General features: G+C 37.4%; 2 protein-coding genes across 2 annotated transcripts; one reads left to right on the forward strand and one right to left on the reverse strand.

The window, feature by feature from the left end:
• Nucleotides 1-2784: 2784 nt before the first annotated feature.
• LOC149727348 (uncharacterized) lies at nt 2785-5782 on the forward strand. The gene is made up of 6 exons (XM_089889414.1): nt 2785-3913; nt 3982-4120; nt 4513-4663; nt 4856-5046; nt 5126-5376; nt 5674-5782. The coding sequence occupies exons 1-5, from the start codon at nt 2935-2937 to the stop codon at nt 5238-5240; spliced, it is 1575 nt and encodes a 524-aa protein (XP_089745540.1). The 5' UTR covers nt 2785-2934; the 3' UTR covers nt 5241-5376; nt 5674-5782.
• Nucleotides 5783-12058: 6276 nt separating this feature from the next.
• On the reverse strand, nt 12059-22259 carry LOC149727349 (fibronectin-like). Its single transcript, XM_089890425.1, has 14 exons — nt 22095-22259; nt 21500-21615; nt 20252-20408; nt 18767-18907; nt 18311-18427; nt 17685-17774; nt 17327-17426; nt 16744-16925; nt 16268-16398; nt 15669-15837; nt 15142-15302; nt 13583-13748; nt 13229-13342; nt 12059-12281 (listed from the first exon to the last, which is right to left on the reverse strand). Exons 1-14 carry the CDS (start codon nt 22141-22143, stop codon nt 12184-12186), a joined length of 1791 nt encoding a protein of 596 aa, XP_089746551.1. The 5' UTR covers nt 22144-22259; the 3' UTR covers nt 12059-12183.
• Between the last annotated feature and the right edge of the window lie 50 nt (nt 22260-22309).

Here is a 22309-nt window from a genome sequence, read left to right on the forward strand (position 1 = left end):
AGACACGAAATCAGTTGCATTTATTATTGTTAGAATAAAATCTTAATCAAGTTTCGTGTATTGTCTGCTTAGGTCAAGCACTTCTATGGCCTTGGACGAGACCAAGACACGATAACCTGTGCAAACAGTTTAGAAAACAGATGACGGTTAATCTTATCTTTCGTTAGATTAACTTTATTTAGCATTACCCCGTGCTAACAGTAGTCACAAACATTTGTTTACTGCGTGAGTTCGGCGGTTAGAAGGCCATGCGTCCCTGAAAGTCACCTGGCATCGAATACCTTAATATTTACTTGGAAGCTGGTGGATATTTTTAGCGATTTTGTTATTTGAGTAATTTGAAACTGTTTTTCTAGACCAGTTGAATAGAGTCCACGGGATACTCCTACCTAGATTTACCTTCGGTATGGCAACAATTGCTATGACGCTATGCCCAAATATGGGGTTCTGAAAGTTTGTTTATATTGTCTGTCGGTTTCGAATCGGTGAGACCTGGATTTAGATTAATATTTAGATACCACGCCAACCTTCGCTTTAAATAGATGGAGGAAGACGGCACCCTTTCCCTTTGCAAACGCATATGGTGTATTTACATATAGGCTTTTTGCTACCTGACTTGGTTATATTGTGCAATATAGTGTATACATTATAATGGGGGCAGGATGATCCATGTTTCATTCTATTGTCCTATTTGGTAATAAAACATAAATATAATATTTACAGATTTTTACAACCGTATCTTCACGACCTGAAAGATCGTTATTATTTCTTAAAAACACGATTAAAAGGTATTGAATATTATGACCGGTGTTCGTCTTACCACATAGTGAATGTGTACAATCATTCACGCCAACGCTTTTGCTACTGAAATGTGGAGGCAAAAGGTCAAGCCATGTTTAGTAGACACATACCACCATTGCTGGAAAATGCGTAACTTACATTTGGCATAAAAGTTACTTTAATTCAGTCTTCATTCCGGCTTACGTGAAATCTTACGGATACAATTTGTCTTATTATTTTAAGACAACTTTTATGTTTGTTTTTATGCCTTTGATTACAAATTTCATCCATTAGTTTTTAAACAAAGCCAGGTCTAACAGGTTGAATATAAGTACCGGTGATATGTTTCCTGTATATTCTCTCCGTGTGTCTAGGTTTGTATAAGAAGTACGCACATAGAACTTAAATGTAACATTGGAGGTTACGGTGATAATGCAAACAAAGCGGAGATAAGACGTTTCCTCATTGCAGGAACCAAGCGAGCGATACAATTAACCAACAACAACTTACAATGTTGAGATAAGCGGCAAACGTCGCGTTATTTGCACTAGCAGTCGTCCCAACACTTGCGTTCAATTATTCCGCAAAGTTTTCTTAAGAATCTCACAAGAAAATCCCGGATAAGAAACTATTAAACACAAGTGGTACTTGCTTGAAATCTTGGCCTGTTTTTAGTGCGTGTTGATGCATTGTATCTTGCTCGTTAGCACGGTAAATGGACAAACAGTGGTGGTTGATAACGGGACGTCGATGTTTAACTTTCTCGCCAATCCGTTGACAGTTATTTCGCTAAGCTCATCATAATCAATTCCAACATAAAGAATAAACTAAGCCCTGGTTTCAGGACCGCAAACAGCGATAACCTCGCACCGTGGCACGCATGATTCGATTGGGTATTAATCATTCACTCATGGAATAACACTTTCATATGCGGAGCATTTATCTCTTCATTAATATGTCCTATGGTGACTAGCTTGCCACAATATGACCTTTGGTTAGCCAATATCAGGAAATGGCAAACAGATCAGTAGCACGAGATATTTGAGTGCCATTGGCTAACATACACAATGAACGTTACACTATCTGAGTTTATACGAAAAATATAATGGCAAAAAGTCCAGCAAATTTTATGATCTGAGAAATACATTTGGCGTAACTTGGAACGTCAGTCTATTTTTCTAAAATAACTTTCATGTATTTCTTTATATAAGAATCATCCTGCTGTATGGGCACCAGAACAGGGTTTTCGAAATTTATTACAGTTACCTTATGAGCGTTATGTTACTCAACCGTTGTGAGAATTAAGCATATAAGGAAACTAATGTTGCGCAGAATGACAACCGGTAATTGAATTATATTTTCGTCTTTTACATAAGCAAGTGCCCACGCTAAGATACAGAAATAAATAATTTCTTGTAGGCTGATGTTGTTTTGGTGTAGTTTCTGTTCAGCGTCGATGTGGAATATTTAGAACTCCGGAGGCGAGGGGAAGACGTCGCTGTCTCTCGCTAAAAGAGAGAGAGAGAAAACAGAAAAAGGAGAAGGCTGTGCGTAATCTACAGTGAGCGGAAACAGTAGGGTAGGCGATAAGTGGCAACACGAAAAAAGAGGCAGTCGTCGATTCGAGATAATTATGCGGCAGGTATATATTTGCAGGACACCCGTTGTCTCGTCATCATCACTCCCTATGCGAGCAACAGGGAACCTCGATCGTCAACACTTTTACAGACTTAATTATTTTTATGAGCAGAAATATAAACCGAGGCGAAAGTTTGAATCGCATCAGTTTTGCAGCGGGCAAATTAGAAGCTTTAGTAAAGAATCGCACGTTAGTTAAAATGTAGTTTCATTTTATTATACAGTTAATGCAAGTAGTTCTGATGCAGAAACGAAAGTTGTAACATACTGGTTAAACCTTCAGCAAGCATATTACTTTCCACCGAAGTTGCAGAGTAAATATTTGATGTTTTCTTTGCAGCCCATTAGCTTTACCTGCTCGATTTATTATTAGCTAAAGTTGCGAAACACTCTATAAGTGCTTTGCTGTAATTAATAAACTCAACAGTTCAAAGCTTCTGTTACCAATATATGATCTCGAGTTGTTTAACCTTTGAAACAACATCGAGGTAATTACGATCTTCTGCCGGTAAAAAAATGAGGAATCACCGCGAAAGTTACGAATCCGAGGCCGATGAGAACGGCAACAATATGGCGTCTGATTTCTATGAGAGAAGTGGCGTGAACGAGCCGGGAAAATTCCCAAAGGTTTGGCGGGATCAACCAAAGCCAAGAGTAAAAAAACGAATCAGTGACTTCTCGGTTAAATATCTGCTTGATCAGAATGTTACTTCACCAACCGACAGCGGTTACGGCAGTGGGAGTCCAAGTCCAGACCAGAATATGATCTCAAACTCGATGACGTCACCGGTGCTTCATAAAACCGCTAGTGGTGCTAGAGAGTCGGATAGCAAAGATGTTGGGTTTTGTGAAGAATCTGCTGCAGTGCCTGATGTGCATAAATATTACCAGAATGTTCTATTTGCAATGAACTCGCATTTCTTACACCAACATCGGGCCGCACCTGAGGTACCTGCGGGGTTTGCAAGCTCTGGTTTCCCGCCGCATTATCTTTACACGCCCAAACCGAAAGCTCACTCGCCGCAGCGACCGACCAGAATACCTTCTACCGATGAGAGACGACAAGAACAAAAGAGAAACCACCCACATCACGAGCATTCGCATAGAATAAACTTTGCTCCTTTAAAATCTCCATCCAACACAAGCTTACCGTCGAAGACACACAGCACCCAACCCCCTGTAATACCATACAACATTCCCAACCCCATACCAGGTATGCCGGCACCAACATTTCGACCCGACTTCTACATGATGCAGATGGGGAAGTTATTATGGGAGAACGCGGTGCGGAAAGCGGCGATCGCTCCTTCAGCCAACCAAAGTAACTTCAATTCAACTTACGCGGAAAGATTACAGAAATATATGTGCGCGGTTGCAAGTGGAAGGCCAGATCTAATCAACCCGGCCATGTTTCCAATGCAAAGTTCTCCTTGTCAAAGAACAGAAGAACCCAAAACCCATCGTTATACAGAAAATCTAAGCCCTCATTTAAATGGTAAATATTAACAACCAAACTTATATTAAAGCCGCTAAATTTCTATTTCTAACCGTATTTGTTAATAGACATCCCTCCCTCTCGACGTTCCGTGTCTCCACAGCGACACCATGCGGATACATTAACCGGGAAAGCTTTTGTTGAAATAAAAAATGAATCTTTGTCGCCTTCGAGTATTCCAAGCGTTTCACCGCATTCAACATACAGGTATACAACCTATATCATAACTTTTTCCTACGCTTAGGATATGAACAAAGGTCCACTATCGTTGATGATGCAACGCTTTACCATTAACTAAGCCTAGTCTAATAATCAACATAATATATATTGTAGTTATAAAGATAAACTGTACGTTGAAAAAAACACTTATAACTCATCTGTTCCCGTTTCAACATTAAGTGAAATTAGAAAACAAAGTCACGTAATAAGTAAAGGGCGGGCTTCAAAGTATTTTAAACGGGTTTGTATCGTATATGGATAAAAGTAAAGTATCCTACCACCTGCACACGTACATCTGTTGCATGTAAATGTATTAACTACCTTTTACCGTTAACGTCACAGATATTCATCAATTTAACTTATATATTTTTCTTCAATAGCGACCACCAGTCAACGAATGTATTGCGCTGCAAACGAGGTCCGAATTCTGGCTACAAGTCCCTGCCTTATCCCCTCCGCAAAGAAAACGGAAAGATTGTGTACGAATGCAACGTTTGCTATAAGAGGTTCGGACAGCTGTCCAATTTAAAAGTAAGTTTCACCAACAAAGTTACATGTGATGATGTGGTAACTTGTAAGCGGCACAAGGTGTATGGAACAGAACAGCAGTGTAATAAGACTGTCGTTGCCCCGCCATGCGAGGAAAAATGAGTTACATTTATTCATTTTGCTTTTATTATTTATCCAAACCTTGTTATCGTATTTTAATTATGGATATTTTAGGTTCATCTACGAGTTCACACCGGCGAGCGTCCGTTCAAATGCGCTACTTGTTCAAAAGGCTTCACACAGTTGGCTCATCTACAGAAACACAACCTCGTACACACTGGTGAAAAACCACACGAATGTAATGTCTGTAACAAACGCTTCAGCTCGACGAGTAATCTCAAAACTCACATGAGACTCCACAACAGGTAGGAAAGCGTTCATGACATGCTGCATGTATTGATGTAATTAAGCGACACTTTATAAACGATAACATTACATCCACAGTAACGAATACACATGTGCTGGGTTAAACTCAATGCTCGGTAATGTCCCATCGTCACTTCAGTCTGCACTACACTTTCATACGGGCCAATCACCGTCGCTGAGGAGATGGTATTAGCCAATCAAACTTGGTTAATTAAAAATTCAATTTTGGGAAGAATTGGACATGAAAACAAAACAACTACACCTATTGTCCTTGTTCCGTTTGTTTCAAATATGTTTTATGCGCATCTTCAAAGCATCTGTTCAAACCGGTAAGCGCTCATTCTATATGTGTCATATATTTTCACCCGGCGTAAGCGGGCCCGAGGTGTATAAAACAGAACAATTGTGTTATAACGATTGTCGTTGCCCCGCCATGCGAAGATAAATAAGCTACATACATGGTAACTCGTAAGCGGGCATGAGGTGTATATGAAACAGAACACCCATGTTATAACCCCACCACTCAAAAAATACGCTGCTTTACATGCTCTGTATTATAGTATTTTTTATCTTACCAGTAACGCATGCTTTTATTCAACGTTTTAAATATAGTTTTATTGTTTCAGGTATATAATGAATTGGTCACAACCGCCTGATTTGAATTAGTGGAGAAATTGGTCCGAAAAGTTTTTGTTGCTTTTTTTTTGAATAATAAAAATAAAACTTCTAAACAAACTTGTATGTGTCGTTTCTTCCTTGGTATCACCTACCAAACAATGGCAGCAGTGGGTTTCGAACCCGCAACCCATGATAGTCACGATAATGACTCGTTTTATATGAGTTACCTATTTCATATTATACGTGTCGAATTTTAATAAATCAAACAAATACTAGCACTTTCGAGTCTCGAACTCGAAACCTATAGACCTTTTCGCGTCATTTAGGTTTTTTTTCAATTTATGTCGCAATGCTGACGTCGAATTCGTTGTATTTTAGGAAACGAAACCAAATCATGCCTTTGAATACACAATAAATATATTTCAAACATTGCTTACATACTAATAAATTACAGCGATTGTAAATGTTTACACCTGATACACAGTAGGTCCTAAGACAAGCTATCTGTACTTCTATTTCAATTTGTTTCTTAGTTTTTGTTTCATTTTAGCTGGTATTATTATACTTATATAGACTATAGGAGTGCGTTCAAATATATGTGTGGGTTCGTCTGTACGCTCTTTGGAAATAAACATTTTTCGTATTTATTAAATACGTCTTCGGGGGAAAAGTCTTAATGAGAATCGAAGATTGTATTGCAATAGTTAAGGCGTTGTGGTGCCCTGTACTTGTTTAGTGTGGAGGTATACGGTCTTCCATTTGTGTCTACGCTACATGGAAGTTGCCGACTTGTTTATGCGTATTAATCTTTATGAAATAGGTTAAAGTTATTGTTTAAATATTGTATTGTAAAATGTAGAGGTTTGTAACTAACGAAAAATATTGCTGTGTTTTTTTCCAGCGTCAAAGCAAGAGCAATACAGCTTCGACCATTTATATGTCAGTGTTTTTTAAAGGTTTGCGGGGACTCTTGTGTTCGGTTGTGTGTGTTTTCTGAGTAGATTTCATTGAAAATAATGTTGTTGGTAAACATAATCGACTGTATATACAGTTATCTATATATGGCACTGTATCCATTGAAGGGAAGTGAATTATCCACGGTTGTTGGGCGTAGGAAGTCCGGTACGGGGCAAGATTTTTAAACATTTTCTGGTTTATGAAAACGCAGGTGCTGGTTTGATAATTTAGGTTGAAATTCTCGCAGATGCTTCCGACATTCACTCTACCAAATCAAACGATAGATTAAGAACCGCTTCACTTGCGTGCGCATGGGGCAAGGCGCTTTATTTGGCTTATAATTCAAAATACCGCAACTGTATAGTTATAAAGCATATTTGTAAACGTTTCGTTGTGTTCTGAATGTGTGCAATTTACTAGTGTTTCGTATTGCAGTTTGGGGTAATAGATAACTATATCTATTTTTCGTCTCAATTGATGTTAAAAAAGATATATTTACATAATGCAATAGCACAAGAGTTAAATATATTTGTAAACGTTTCATATAATAGGTTAGGATAAGATGGTACATGTTTTTATTCTCTATTATCGCCCTATTTGTTGGTAAATATAGAATGTTTACAGAATTGTATAGCCGTATCCCACGACTCTTTATTGTTTAAAACACGATTAGGAAATATTGAAGATTATGTGGCAGCAGTTTCCATCTTATCCAGAAGTACTATATTTCATTATCGTTATTGTTACAAGGTCGCTGCTTTACCGCAAATCAAATCTAAACCAAATATTAACACACCCCGCACAGCAGTAATGAACCAATATTGCGTTTAATTACGACGGGTGTGATTAATGCTGTCAACAGTTACATCGCACTCTGCCACTTAAACTGCGCTTTCGCTAATATACGTATAGTTGGTGCGGATGAAGTTTTTGTGTGTATTGTATAGTTACTATAGTAGGTTGGGGTAATATGAGGCGTGTTTTCATTCACATTTAGCGACCTTTTTAGTAGTAGTAGTAGACAAGGAAATATACTATTCAACGAGCATTATATAACCGTACCCCACGCTTAAAACAGCGTTGTTGAACACTAGATTAACAAATATATAATATTGTGTACAATAAGTTTCCATTTTACGCCATATATAGTTCTACGTATCTCTTTCCGCCATCTTATTTCAATTAAACGGAAAAAGTCGTAGTTTATTTTTAACACATACATTGGAATCGTACATGTTTAAATCACATCGTTTGTTTAACGACAAACCTTAGCAATCGGGCTAGTGAAGTTAACATAATTAGTTTAGCCGTAAATAGCGGGCGCTTGCCGTAAGAACACAGGTGTCCCTACGCACGCTAGCATCGTAACTCTCCCATAAAAATCGACCACTGAATAACTTTCCTTCAATTTCCGAACCCCGTGTTCGAAATCTGTGCGTAGGCGCTCACTTTGTTTGGGTCTGGGCTTCACGGTCTTAGAAAATCCCAGCAAAACACGACGCATTTGGTTCGCCTAGTTTCCACATAGGCGTAGAAAATCCAGTGAAACCGTGACGGTGAAAAACAGAGTCATGCGGCGGTGTGTTATGTATTGCCATGCCTGCTTTATTCGCAGGTGCAAGATGGAATCGTTAATTTTTAAACCGCACGGAAATTCGCGGGGCATAAATGATTTAATTTTAAAGTTTAAAAATAATTAAACGCAGAAAGTTTGAAAATAATTAAACGCAGGGGATGCCCTTGGCACGAAATAACTACCCGCACTCAATATTTCATATTTTTGTCAACGTGTTTTAACAAATAACAAACGCGAGTCGTGGGGGTACAGTTATATATTTCTGTAAATATTCTTTGTTTACTATACCAAATGGGACGATAAAAGAAAATAAAAACATGCAAAAACTGTCGTGAACAAACGTTACTTTCATCCTAATATTTTTTTTCGAAACAACAAGTCCATATCGTGATAAATACTGAAGAATAACTTATTATTTAAAAATTGATTTATTTTCCAGCTGTTACAGCCGATATAAGTTTTTGGTGACAACCAGCTGTCAAGCAAGTTGTACTGAATGTTATTACTCCGGTTACCTATGCATGGCCTAAGTAATACGTGGCATCAAATGATTTAGAAATCTTGTTTTTAGTAAAGTATTTTATCATGCAGTTATGTGTCTATTTACTCTATACAAACCAGCAGAGCCAAAGTATTCCCACTTCAACGGGACGACATTTTCAAAAGTAGAGACTGGAAGCAGCCGTACCCATTTTTACCAATTATATCTCTTTGTTACGGTTTGGTTAGGGAGGTAATTTTTCATGGATTAATTGTTAAAGTGTTGAATGTGCGTCTTATTGAAATACTTTGTCATCAAGGCGTAACAAAGCGCTTTAATTAGTTATAAGAGGGTTGTCTTGTTATACCATTCTGTATTTTTAAGTACAACCGGTACATAAATATATTGATCAAATTAATTCACACCTGACAAAGGCAACCATCGTATTCATATGCGCCAACCGTTCAAATATCTTTATACGACTTTTATTGTGTGAAATTACGTCACAGATTATTTGAGCGGTTAAAGGGCCTAAACACACCCCACGTCACTTTTATTTTTTATGGTAAATTCATAAAGCGACCGTTTTATTGATTCCAAAAATACTTTGCTTATTAAAATTGGTCCAGTATAGGCGGAGATATTCGTCCTCAAACAGTGATCTCTAGCGCTATCTTTTTTTTACTACGAGTTCCGTGATTGTGACATAGGAACGTACTAGTCACGTGACTGATTCATTCGTAAAAGCGAAACCTGCGTTTTTTTTGTGCTTTTTTGCGTTTTTTTTGTTCTCTCGTTTTTCGCTGAAAACACTGCCTCTCGCCTTTCTGAATGAGAGCGGCCACGCTTCAACAATTTTGTCACGTGGGTAGTACACTTCTCAATTTTTTTCGCCACGCAACTTTCAAATCAGTTTTTTGAATTTCACGGTGTTTGAGCTGGAATATCTTTGGTTATACAGAACCGATTAAAACAAGTAAGGTGTCGTTGGAATTAGAAAAACACACTCTATCGATTAAAGCGAAGTACATTTGGGGTGTGTTTAGGCCCTTTAACATACGTCATTGCCATGTGCGGTAAAGCGTGTCGAAGCTGAAAGTTGTTTTTATTCGCACGTCCCGCATAAAAAGTTACCACGCCCGATTCTTAATACGTGCCCATTTATACCGAGGTGTTAACATATATGGCTGTCAAATACGTAAAGCGAGGAGTTACACCTGGTGGTAAATATGTTATGGGTGCAACAGCTATGCGCTTTTTAACCGACGATCTTCCTAACACATTATATCCATATAGCCTGTTTTAACACTAGTTTTGCTGTTGATTAGTGACCACTGAGTTGGAGCAACTGTCGAGGCGGCTTGCTCAAGGATACATATTTAACTGCTTTTTTTGCATGTCGAAACAGGCAGCAGTTAAAGCTAATTGATGCGCAATGGAGTTATAATTGTTTATTGGCGAATCGAGAGTGGCAAGGCAAGAGGAAAAGATTTGTGTTTGGTTACAACCCTCCTGCTTGAGGCCGCTCACGCCTCATTGAATTCCGCTTCCCTTGTTTGCCCATCAACATATGATCGGCTTAGGTTTAAGAGATGTTCTCACGGTGGTGTATGATATTCATTCTATCTTGATTGGTTGATGTGTTGTGACCGAAGTATGATATTCACTCATTATATTTGAACCACACTTCTTAAACTTCTCTTACTTTGACAGACAAGAATGCGCGGCGCCTCTGCCATCGGGTTCGAGGCTCGACGTTGCTACCATTTGTGGGCGTATATGTGTCCACTGCCAAAATCTGAACGCGAAATTCTCCTAGCACAGTGGTAACTATAATAAGCTGTCTAAATTGTCGACCATACGCTAAAAAAGTAAAACAAATACTCAATAAGTTACATATGTGGTGGTAAGTCGTAAGCGAGCACGATGTGCATTAAACAAAACCGCTGTGTTATAACATCAGGCACGCGAAGAAAAAAGAGCCGCATTCATTTTTTAGAATTATTTTGTTCTCCCCTTTCTTCAGAACTTATTTTAATTTACCGTTACTGGTAAATTTTGAGCAAACAAAAAGTAAAAACATAAATATTTTGTGTTTTTACTCGAGTGTTTATGTGTTTATTCCATTCAACCGCCTTACAATATGACTATCTTCGTATACGCCAAAAGTACCGTTGTTTAACTTAACACGTACGTATGTATGAACTCGTTAAAAAATTTGCCAGTTTAAGCATTAATTAGTTGATCGGGTGTTAATTTTGATAATTATGGTGCATTTATGTCATTTGTAATAATCAAACTTCCTTCAAGTACGCAGAAGCTCTTATATAAACGTCAAGCGAGATTATAAATCGCATTTCCGTCAAACCCACGCTTGGGTTATATCGTAACATCCACAAAATCCGGCGTGTTGTTCAAAAACTTCAAAAATCTAAACGGCGTGAAATTCGCAGGGCGAGATGACGGCATATTGTGATACGGTTTCACCATTCATTGCCTACAGAAGCAACAACGGCCTTAGTTTATTTTGTGTCATAAGCTTGAAAGCATTTGCACGTGTGTGCCTTCACTACAGCGGATATTTGCCATCTTATTTCACCTTGTCTTTATTAACGCTCCCACACATGGAAAGTAATTCGGCGGGCGGAAATTTTGCGGTGAAGATCGTTTCCGTTTTGGAACGTTTCGCTTGTCAACGTTGCAGACATACAAAGTGATATCACCTCATATTGTGTGACGTGTCTAGCTGTATGTTATGCTGGATTTCGCAGGCGCGATTTTGCGAGATTTTTACCTGCTTCATTTGCTATGGTTTTGTTTGTTATTTCTATTTAAACATTCTGCAATCTTTATACAAATAGGCTGTTGCTGTCATGCACGTTAGAATGAACGTTTTGACACTTTAACAGAAACGCTTTTATTTGACACATTTGGCACTTCTTTTTACGATTTGGTAACGGTGGTCATTTTTTCGATTTCAGTTTAAAATTGCTGCTCTGTAGCGCTAACTACCGGCTGGAGTAATCTGCTCTATTATAAAATGTGTGTATTCCTTATCTATCTTGTTAAATTGTTAACATTTAATTGAATGGACTGTTTAAATATCTTGAATAATTCGTAATATACAGCAAAAACCAAATTTATCCATGTGTGGTAATAAACAAACTCTGATCTAATATCCGGACGATTTTTTGTTTAAGTAACTTAGTGAATTAATATATATATATATATATATAGGTGCAGCCCTGCGTTACCGTAAGACTGCACCCATATAGAATAGAGTATAACAACTTTAATGGGTCAATGGGCCAACTTTGGCTTAAGCCTCAGCTTCCATAACCTGCCTGGCATTAGAACTTTACCAATACTCAATGACAACTATAGCGACTGAATTTATTAGCGAATCTTCTACTTATTAAAATTTGTTCACATTATCAGCTTTTTACACCGGTTTGTATATTAGCTATTTATATTACAGACTTCATGACGTAGTTGATGACGTCATTATGATGTTGGGCATGACGTAGCGACGACTGCACCGTCACAGCAAGTCCTCGTTGGCGGAACATATGGAGTGACACCACAACACATACGCCTTCCACCTGTGTGTATTGAGGTCGGTAAGTGTTTAGTTTAAGTATATATGACACAGCAAGTCCTCGTATAAAGCGCGTAGGTTTTACTCTGGAAATTAATCACCGATAGACTGTTACGTAAAGTTTGTATATATACCTGTATGTATAGACTCTATATACTATAGAGTGTCGGTCAGCTGGTAGCTTATTATTTGTATTTATAAAGCGTATATATTTTTGCACTACAATTTCAGAGAAAAGTAATTAGTAATATACATATACGTCTGTCACCTGCGTAAAAATAGCGTTTATTTGGTAAATGTTTTAGTTTGCTAAAAGTAGGTTACGTATATGTTTCTTATGCTTTCTGTGGAGTTATAAAAAAAAACGACTGTTGCTTAAACTTGGTTGGTCGGTATAATTCAGTAAACAAGACACTTTGTACAGTTTGATGTTACCAAAACCTTCTTTATAAACGGTTGAACCAAATAGCACCTAATATGCATTTTAAAGCTACTGGTTTGTCCAGGAGACCAGCTATACCGATAATTTATTACGGTAAAATTTTCCGAAACCTAACGCGCTTCCGTCCACGTTTAAGTTTAAATCCGATTGAAATGCTGCGATCTTTGTAAATACAACGTTTCAGCGGATCGGATTTGAAATACAGGCGTGACGTTTATGGAGTCGGATTAAATCCAAATGCAATCCGATGTAAACAGGACAACTGATGCGTTGTTCGGTACAAATATGCATAGTAAGACAACTTTTACAGTGGTCGACTCCACTATAAAACGTTTTATAAACTACTGACTGCATGTTGTGTAAAGTTGTGTTCGCCAAACACGAGGAACTTTATAAATAGTTATAAGTGACATCTTGTGCTTAATGTTACTTAAACAAACGTTAATCCAAAAAATCCCGAAAAAATTGCTAAAAATTCCGAAACTGATCCAAAAACCTCCGAAACTTACCGATCCTGAGAAGGTAGGATCCACAACATGAGTGGGTTCGTGATCTGTATGGTCGTCCAGCACAGCAGGCATCTGGTATGACTTTCTCTCTGCCCGAAGCTCGGCCAGAACCATCTGATGCAAAGCATGAGTTAAACAAGTAGTTGAGACTATATACAATCTAAACTACAGATAATCTTCTGTTCTTTATTACTCAACATTTCAGCTAGGTAATGCTTTCATATTATAAACATGAGGTAAAATCGTTTTATGTGGTCATTTAGTTGTGAATATAAAAAACTACTTTTATTTCCAAATTAATAATAGAATGAGACGGTTTTATGCGTGATCTTATACACCATGCTTGTTTCTTACCTCGTCTTAAGCAAGCAAGAGGGACGGCTTCCTCAGTATCCCTTGGTCCAGTAGCTGGGTTCTGGCTTGATAAGATCGTACTTTCAGGCCCTTCTAAGTTATTTGTCACACATCGTGCGTGGATTGAATAGGCGGGGTTCCATGGAGCACCGGGAAGGAATATGGTCTGTGGAATATATGGAGTGTGCATGAAAGATGGTTAAATGTAACTTATTTATCCTCGCGGTGGCGCCAATTATAGCTATTTTAACACTGGTATTCCGTTTTATACACCTCGTGCCCGTTTACGAGTTAGCACATGTGTAACTTTGTAGACGTTTTTTTTGGTATAACTGACAATTTGGACAACCCATTAGTGACCACCGGGTTGAAGAAATCGTAGTTAAGTGTCTTATTGACAAAACACGCTCACAACGGTCGAATCAAGTTGTTTTGAACCAAAAACAACCTTTAAAGTTCCAAAACGATAAAATTCCTGCCACCTCATCAGAAAGTAGAAAATCCAGTTGTGGCAATCTGTTATTCGTACCAGCTCATAGATAACAACGCGGCAGTATACACCATGTCTTCTACCCCCCACGAAAACCAACTCTAAATAAACGATCACATTTTCTTCAAAATAACTGCCTATACTTAGTACACACTTCTTTGAACTGTTGTATGTCAAGTTAATGCATTTTCTAGGTTGTTGTTTATTTGCAGAAGTTTCTGATCGAGTAGAGGGCTGTCGCTATTTTATCAGATTGTGCTTTTTGTAACAAATGCGATTTTGATTGATATTGACCAAACATACTGTTGGATAACTCATATTGATTGATGTTGTTATTTTATTTTATATGGGTGGCGTTCGAAAGCGAGCCGCACCAATGGACTTGGGGTTAGATTTGATTAAGTTAAACCTTCATGTTAATAAATATCAAGTTAATTAAAAACCCGAGGTTATACAATGGTTGAATATACTCGGGAATCCGGGTCCATCTAAGAACAAGTGTAGCCGTTGGCAATGTTTTCTAAATCGTGTCTTAATCTTTCAGATTATCAGATTATACTAATGCTGTCAATATATCTTATGCACTCATGTATGTAACACGCACGTATACGATTAAGCTAATGCCGCCAATATTCAATGTAATGAGAATGAATGAATGAATGAATGAATGAATATACTAAGGATGTAACGGTCACGCTTTTAATCGAACAAGTTTTGTACTTCTGTTTTATCCATAAGCGTGTTACAACGACTATACCGTAATATAGGTATGTTTATTGTTTTCTATTTTGTAACTACTCCGATTTCGTTACCGCGATCTAGGAGACAAACTAAAACCAATCTTTCATTCCTGCTTACGTCTGTAGCTTTCCCGTATGGACTTATACGATAACGCTAGTGCTGTATGAATGTAATGAATAAATAAATATAAGTAAATGATGAATCAATATGAACGGGTCAATATATGAATGAATATATACACCATCATATATACTTACGTTTGTAACTATTTAGTGTTATATAAGACATCATTATCTAATGAAAGGATAAATATATCTTATACACTTACGTCTGTAACCCTCCCATACACTGGAGTCACTAAGGATCCGTTCAATCCAGGGCTGAAGAAAACTTTAACTCTTGGGCATCTACCAGTTGGTGGTGCAGCGAACGTTAAATATAATCCCCCATCACCGTTTGTTAGAGTGCTGATGACCGGGGTTGGTGGAACTGTAATTATAAGTCGCATTAATACAAAACTGTTATGATATGAACAACTTTCAAGTCCATGCGCCATTTTCTGTAACTTTCTCCTTGCTTTATTGCAACAAAATGGTGGCAGGTTATGCTTATTAAATGTAAACCTTTAAACGGACCAACTCTGGCTTAAAATTTGGTCGCGTTTTTGTTTTCGGTAAAATGTAGACTTATAAACATTGTCATGCTGATAGGTTTCGCAGTTATATTTGGTCGCCTTCTGCAAAGTAACTTTTTTATTCACCCTGATGTTAAAACGTACATTATAGAACGTCAAAACGGTAAGCAAATAAATTCTAGAGGAACTGTTTGATAAAATCACGCATACTATTTACTTACTTGTAGCCTGTACTGTTTGAGATTGTAGAACGCCCGGTACCCCGTTTAAGATTGTAGTTATGTTGAACTTGTAAGTCACTCCTGATTCTAAGCGTTGGATCCGTACGTTAACTAGCGAGTCCGGGGATTGAACCCCGACTGTTTCGGTCAAACGTTCGCCGCTTGTTGACTGTTGAAAAGAAACAAATGACTTTTACTAAAACGCAAATTAGTATAAATGGCTCTTCTGGTAAAAACATATATTTTATTATAGCAACGTTTTCATTCCATTTTATCGCCCCATTTGGTTGGAAAAAAAGAATATTTGCAGAGTTATATACCCATAGTCACGTGACTGTTAAAAAGGGTCAAAAACACGATCAGGAATGAATGAATGAATGAAGGAAATTATGTGCTATATAACAGTATCCATCTTATAATACCATACAAACCAGTCAGGAAATTTAGCTGCAAAAATACAAATACCTTCCCCTATATCAGTTTAAGTTTTCAGTTTGCTTTTGGTTTACTTCCAATAGGACGATGTTAAATCTAGACACCATCTTACCCCACACTACTACATATTATTCAATCTTGTAATACGTTGTTGGTTTACTTACCAACACGTCCGAGTATTCGATCCTGTATTGAATTTCTTGGCCTTCAGCAAACTTATGCGGTTGGTCCCATCTGAGTTCCACAGAGTTGGAGGTAAAGTTGATAACTTGGAGCGCGAGAGGGGCCGCCGGAGCTATTAGAAATATATAAAGTAAAATTTTATATATATTTCGTTGCTTCCCGGCATGATATAGGTCTAAAATACACCATCTTGTGGGAATATGTGATTTTAATTAAAATTCAACGTTTCGTCTGCAATACGGTTAGACATGAGTAGAGTATGCCGTTAAGTGTCTATGAACATATACGCTCACACTCCTAGCAACGTCGAGTTTCGAACGCCGCGTTGAAGATTTCTTTTAAACTAACACAATTTATATTTGTCCAAACCGAAGTGTATTTGATTGTTATAAAATGGCTGCATACCAGTCCATGTTTTAGCCTATATGGCATTTTTTCATGTGCATACGATTCTTACCTGTTGTGAAGGTAACCGTGTACGGTATAATACTTGGAACACCACCGGACATTGTGTATACATCTGCCGTGTATGTAGTACCAGGTCGAAGGTCGGTGATTGTGTAAACGTCAAACTTTCTATAGATAGGGTCGGGGCTTGGAGAACCGACTGTTCCATGGTTTGGTGTCAGCTCGAAAGACCTACAAGCAAAAGTCTTAACATATATCGGATAATAAATTGTCTGGTTTTGCTTTGATTTGTTTAAGTATCACTTGCAAATTATATATCCGTTATAGTTAAATACCCTAGGCACGGCACAGTTATAGCTCAAAGGATATGCCGGCAAAAATCTAAACAAATATCTGTTTTTTTATTTGTATATATTCTATCTTTTGTTTGAAAGTAGCGAGAACTGAGAGGTTATTATCTTGATCTGTCTCTCTTGAGTCGTATAAAAATATCTTCATTTTTAAGCTTTTAGGAAAGTCGAAATGGCCTTTCGTTGGCAATGAAATTGTTTTTGAGGTTTTTATAATGGATTTGACATTTTAAGACGTCGACATTTCGCGCACGCTTACGAGTTACAACAAAACTAACTTACAGCTCTGGGTCGTAGACTCCAACTAATGGGGGCAACGTATGCAAGCTAGCGTGCGTTGTACCAACGTCCTTTACTTCAACACTGAACGGCTCCTTTGGTGCTGTAATAGAAATTATATCAGTAATTTTTAATTAAAAATTAAAAATATTTAGATTTTGTTAAAATGAAATATTGGTTGCCTTGAAGTCATTAAATACATCAGTTTGTTAAGCGCTCTTATATTTCTGTGGTTCTATTCTATTCTTATTAACAGTTATGAAAATGTGGTTTCTGGAGTTATGTCTCCAAAGATTCACTATTGGGTACGCCTAATATTTAATCTGCTGCATAAAAAGTAAATCCTCATTACTAGACTTACGTATGCGAGTAGTTCTTGTAATAGGTTGACTGTAAATGGCGTCGTATGGTGGGCCTGTCTTCGTTCGTACAGATACCGTGTATTCCTCACCTGGTAAAAGTTAATTTATTTAAAATGAACTGTTTTGTAGAATAAGTGCGACCACCTTATTCATTAGGAAACGTAGCTATATGAAACACAACTGTAGCTAACGTCATTTAGTCCTACGAAATACGTAACCGACAAAAATCAAGTTCACAGCATTGTATTTGGTTGGGTATAAATTTGGCCTGAAATGACAAAATCAGTCTCTGATTTAATTATCCCAGTTATCTTGTAAAGTTTTTATCCTAGTATCTTATATCTAGGCCTATATATCTTGCATTGTGAATTTAACATAGCATGCGAAGGCTTTGCATTTTATAAGTTGAATTTATTAAATTATATGTCCGCTACAGGTTAATAACTTAGGCAGAACATAAGGTTATTCATTATCACATAAACCCTAGTGTTGCAAGTACTTTACCCACCCTAAGTATATGTATACAGTTCACATCAGGAATGTGCTGTAGTTTAGGCATCGCGATTCCTTAAACAAACACCCCGAAGGCAGGCCATGACAACATGATTATTACAGGGAATCTTACCAGGAGTTAGTCCTGTAAATATTCTGCTTGTATCGTCAGCTTCACCGGTTAGACTTGATTGCGGGAATAACATGACTCCGTCGTTTGGTCGGATTTGTACATCGTATCCGGATAAAGCTGTATTTGGTGTTATATATAGAAATTAGTATAATCTTAACCGATACATTCTACATAATATATATTCCTCTTTGTTGGTTTAATTACTTTAATCTTTGATGTCATGTTTTCTATCCTTTCCTCGGGTAGTGGTATTTTATGAAACAGAGTATTCGCGTCCACAAAGTTACATATGCGGTAACTCGTAAAGCGAGCACAAGGTGTATAAAACAAAACACCCGTGTTGTAACGACTGTCGTTGCCCCGCAAAGCAAGCATAAGTAATTTGTATTACGATCTCTATTTAGTCCAATAACACACTGTCTAAGAAATCATACAATCCGCCATTTTTGTTCCCACCTGAGTCTCCAGCAGCTGGTTCCCAATCGACTTGCATCCCAACCACGGCAACCGAATAAGTTCCTTCAAAGTCGGCGAGTTGGATCGCTATGTTGATTTCACTGATTGGTTGAATTGTAAGATCACTTGGTTGCTCAGGGACTGAAACAAAAGTTGATTTGATATAAATTCTGATAGAGGGGTATAAATTGTAAAGTCTTATAGCGTTGTAAGCATGAGATCTGAGATGTAAGTCTATTTCTCCTCTATTGCGTATTGTTAGAATGTAGTTGTTGAACCTCGTACGGTTAAAAAAAAACTTAACAAAAACCGGTAGAAAAGGGTCGTTTGTAAACCAACCCATCGTACATGTATAGTGACTATTGATTGTGCTCGTTTTGAACCTATGTGTTGATCAGAATTCCAACGAAAGACAGGATTTCGAAATATATAGTATTATGTATGTGTGATTGTACGTAGCCTTAAGTTGTTCAGTTTTATTGGAAGCAAATGGTTTGTTAAAATACGAATTGAAATATTCTTATATGCGTGAAGACCTTTCTCTTTTACGGTAAATTTTAATTTAAGTTGTTTATAAATATTTATATTAACGTTAACGTTTGGCAGCGCGTATCCGTAGTTCTAGGTGTCCGCATCCTCATTGTCACGCTTTTAAACGTGCATCAAAGTAGTACAGATATTATTGTGGGGTAAGATGGGATACCGTTCGCATATAATATCTTATATTTCGTAATGGTGTTTTAACAACTAACAGCCCTCTTTTAGAGTCGTAAGGATACGGTTATCTAATTCTTTGAATATTCTTTGTTTGCGACCCAATGAAACGGTAATAAAGAAAGAAAATTTCATTCTTTTTTCTATTCTATCCTATACAATACACGCTTAAATGTATCAAATGAACTAAAATTTATGATTTATAAAAACTCATTTGTTCCGTAGAAATATGTAGCAAACGTTTTTGTGCCGCTGTCCTGTCATATGTTTGGATAAATTCTTTCATACGACCAGAGCAATGACGCATTGCGAAATTCCCAGACATATAGTAATTACCTCGTCCATAACTTCTACGCATAATCTACATTACTCAGAAAACTCAAGAAAATCAATCTCTTGCGTCATAGAGAGCCAAACGTATAAACAATCTTATGCTACTGTTGCTACCGGCATAATGTAATACCTGGAATTATTTTTCTAGTAAAAAATATTTTATTGCATCACGTTTCGTGTGCCACCTGTCAGAACGTCGCCGGGTTACGTTAACAGAAAGCCTTTTACATATTTTTGCCCAAGTAAGATGTAGTTCTGTATAACCAATTGCTAACGCAATCATTTATTTTAGTTAGACACATTCAACTTTGCCATCCGTTAAAATACTTTGATTTCTTAAACAAAAAAATCTTTTGGAGTAAAAGCTATTGATATACCGCACTTATTTAATTGATATAATTTTTACCCAAGAAAAATGTTACCCGTTTCTAAACTTACCGCTCCAAACATGAAACCTTAGGGGCGCTGATCGCCTTCCATCGTCTGTGACACCAACTAGCTCCACTGAGTATCGAACCCCAGGTCTTAGTTCGCTAAATGTACGGCTGGTTTGGCTTGGTGTCTCAGGATTGTTGATTACAGCTAACGGTGTGATCTGGATACAAAAACGTGACGTATTTGTAAATGACGTAATGTGGGAAATTGTGGAACGGAGTATTGCATTACACAGTTTGAAAAAGGGCAACTATATATAAATACGCATGTTCTATACAAAGTAAATACGAAAGCGCTATAAAATACGCAGCAAACAAAAATTAAGTCCAACTAATGATATACCAAAGGTACTTATTTTGCCAATATCTAACATTATTGGTTCGTTATGTAATTAGCTATCTCGTCCAACAATACGATTGCTTTAGGGCAGGTACACGGAGCATACCACTGGTGTAATACAGTGTAGGTACAGACCATACTTATTACACAGCAGTGTACGGGTTATGATTGATGCAATTTGGGTAATTGCTTCAATTTTGCAAACTGGTTGGACAACGTAGAGTTTATGTTTTACCACGGGATACTCGTGACAATGACATAGTGGCTCGCATAGCGCAACATTATATTTAATCTTACGCCTCAGGGTTTGAAAGGTCGCCCTAATATGCGCATTCCTGTTTCGTAGTTAAACTGTAAGTGGACTTGCTCTCTTGTTACCGAACCTAATATGCCACGTCACGGATAATTTCGTCACAATTACGTTTAATTACGTTTGTGACGTAGGTATTCTCAAGTTATTAAGTGTTGTAAGATTATAGCTTGAAAATGTTGGCAAACTAAATGCTATACATTGTTAAATGTGACATGTATGAACCGGGCAAACTCATTATGTTATAAATCCCCATTTAATTGCTAGTCTCTTTAACACGTTATAAATAAAACATGACAAAAACGATTTGCGCATGTAAACGGCGCCAGACGCAAAACAACTGTTATTCGAACGGTTTTTGGAAACTAAAGGTGTCCCGTCTTCCCCCGCCCTACTATATCTTAGACAATTCTATATCGGAGTAATGGGCCAACTCTGGCATAAATCCTATGTCCTTGACAAGGACCTCGACTACACAGAACGTTAAAACATAGACAGGATGGAAAAAAGGTTATCCTTCCCATATTAAAAATAAACATCTTTCCCAACCCCACTGTATTTAGGATAAGCAATAATTCAATAAACAAGTGATGTTCTCGAACCTTTACGTCGAATCTCGCATAAGATACTGAGGCAGGTTGACTCCAATCTACTCTGACCATCGTGTTTGTTCGTAAAGGAACTTGTAGGTTGACGGGGGTTGGTAGTTGTGCGCTGGCTGTGGGGTGGTTGGGGTGTTATTTAGGTTGGAATGTATAGTAACGTTTATATGGTATATTCTGTAACGTTATTTAGGTAGGAAATATACCAAAGTTTTGTTGGTTAGGATATATATGTTATATTCTGTAACGTTATGAAATATTTACTAAAATAAGTAGGAAAAGGCCTGACATAAAACGCTGTCGTTAAAAAGGTTGAGATAAATGGCCACGCTTTCATGTTTTACTTTTCCTTAAGCAGTTTTTACCCTTTATGTTTTAGTTTTTTGTATTTTAGCATTTGGTTCGACCATATATATCTCCAGTATTGTCTCTTCGTGTAGTTTTAAAACTACTTGTATAAAAGTATGTTGGGCAGAGAATCGAATGTCATTTTTTACTAGATGGATATATAGGCATATATGATTGCAATGGTAAACGTATTCTGTATAGAGTCATAATGTTCGAGCTTTGTAACGATAGATATGACTTGACTTACCCATTCCAAACACAAGCGCAACCACTGTGAAAATCGCTGTCGGTCTCATTTTGGTTTCTTTCACCCTATTTGGAACTTATTTTCAATATCACACACTAATATTTCAAGTGACGGTTACTAAACTCCCTTGTCCAGGGATCTCTGCAGAAATGACAGCATTAGTTTATCAAGCAAAGGCATAACACAAAGTCTGGTGCTACGAAAAACGTAACAGA

The sequence above is a fragment of the Ciona robusta genome, chromosome 12 (assembly GCF_009617815.1).
Source record: "Ciona robusta chromosome 12, ASM961781v2".
Taxonomy (NCBI): domain Eukaryota; kingdom Metazoa; phylum Chordata; class Ascidiacea; order Phlebobranchia; family Cionidae; genus Ciona; species Ciona robusta.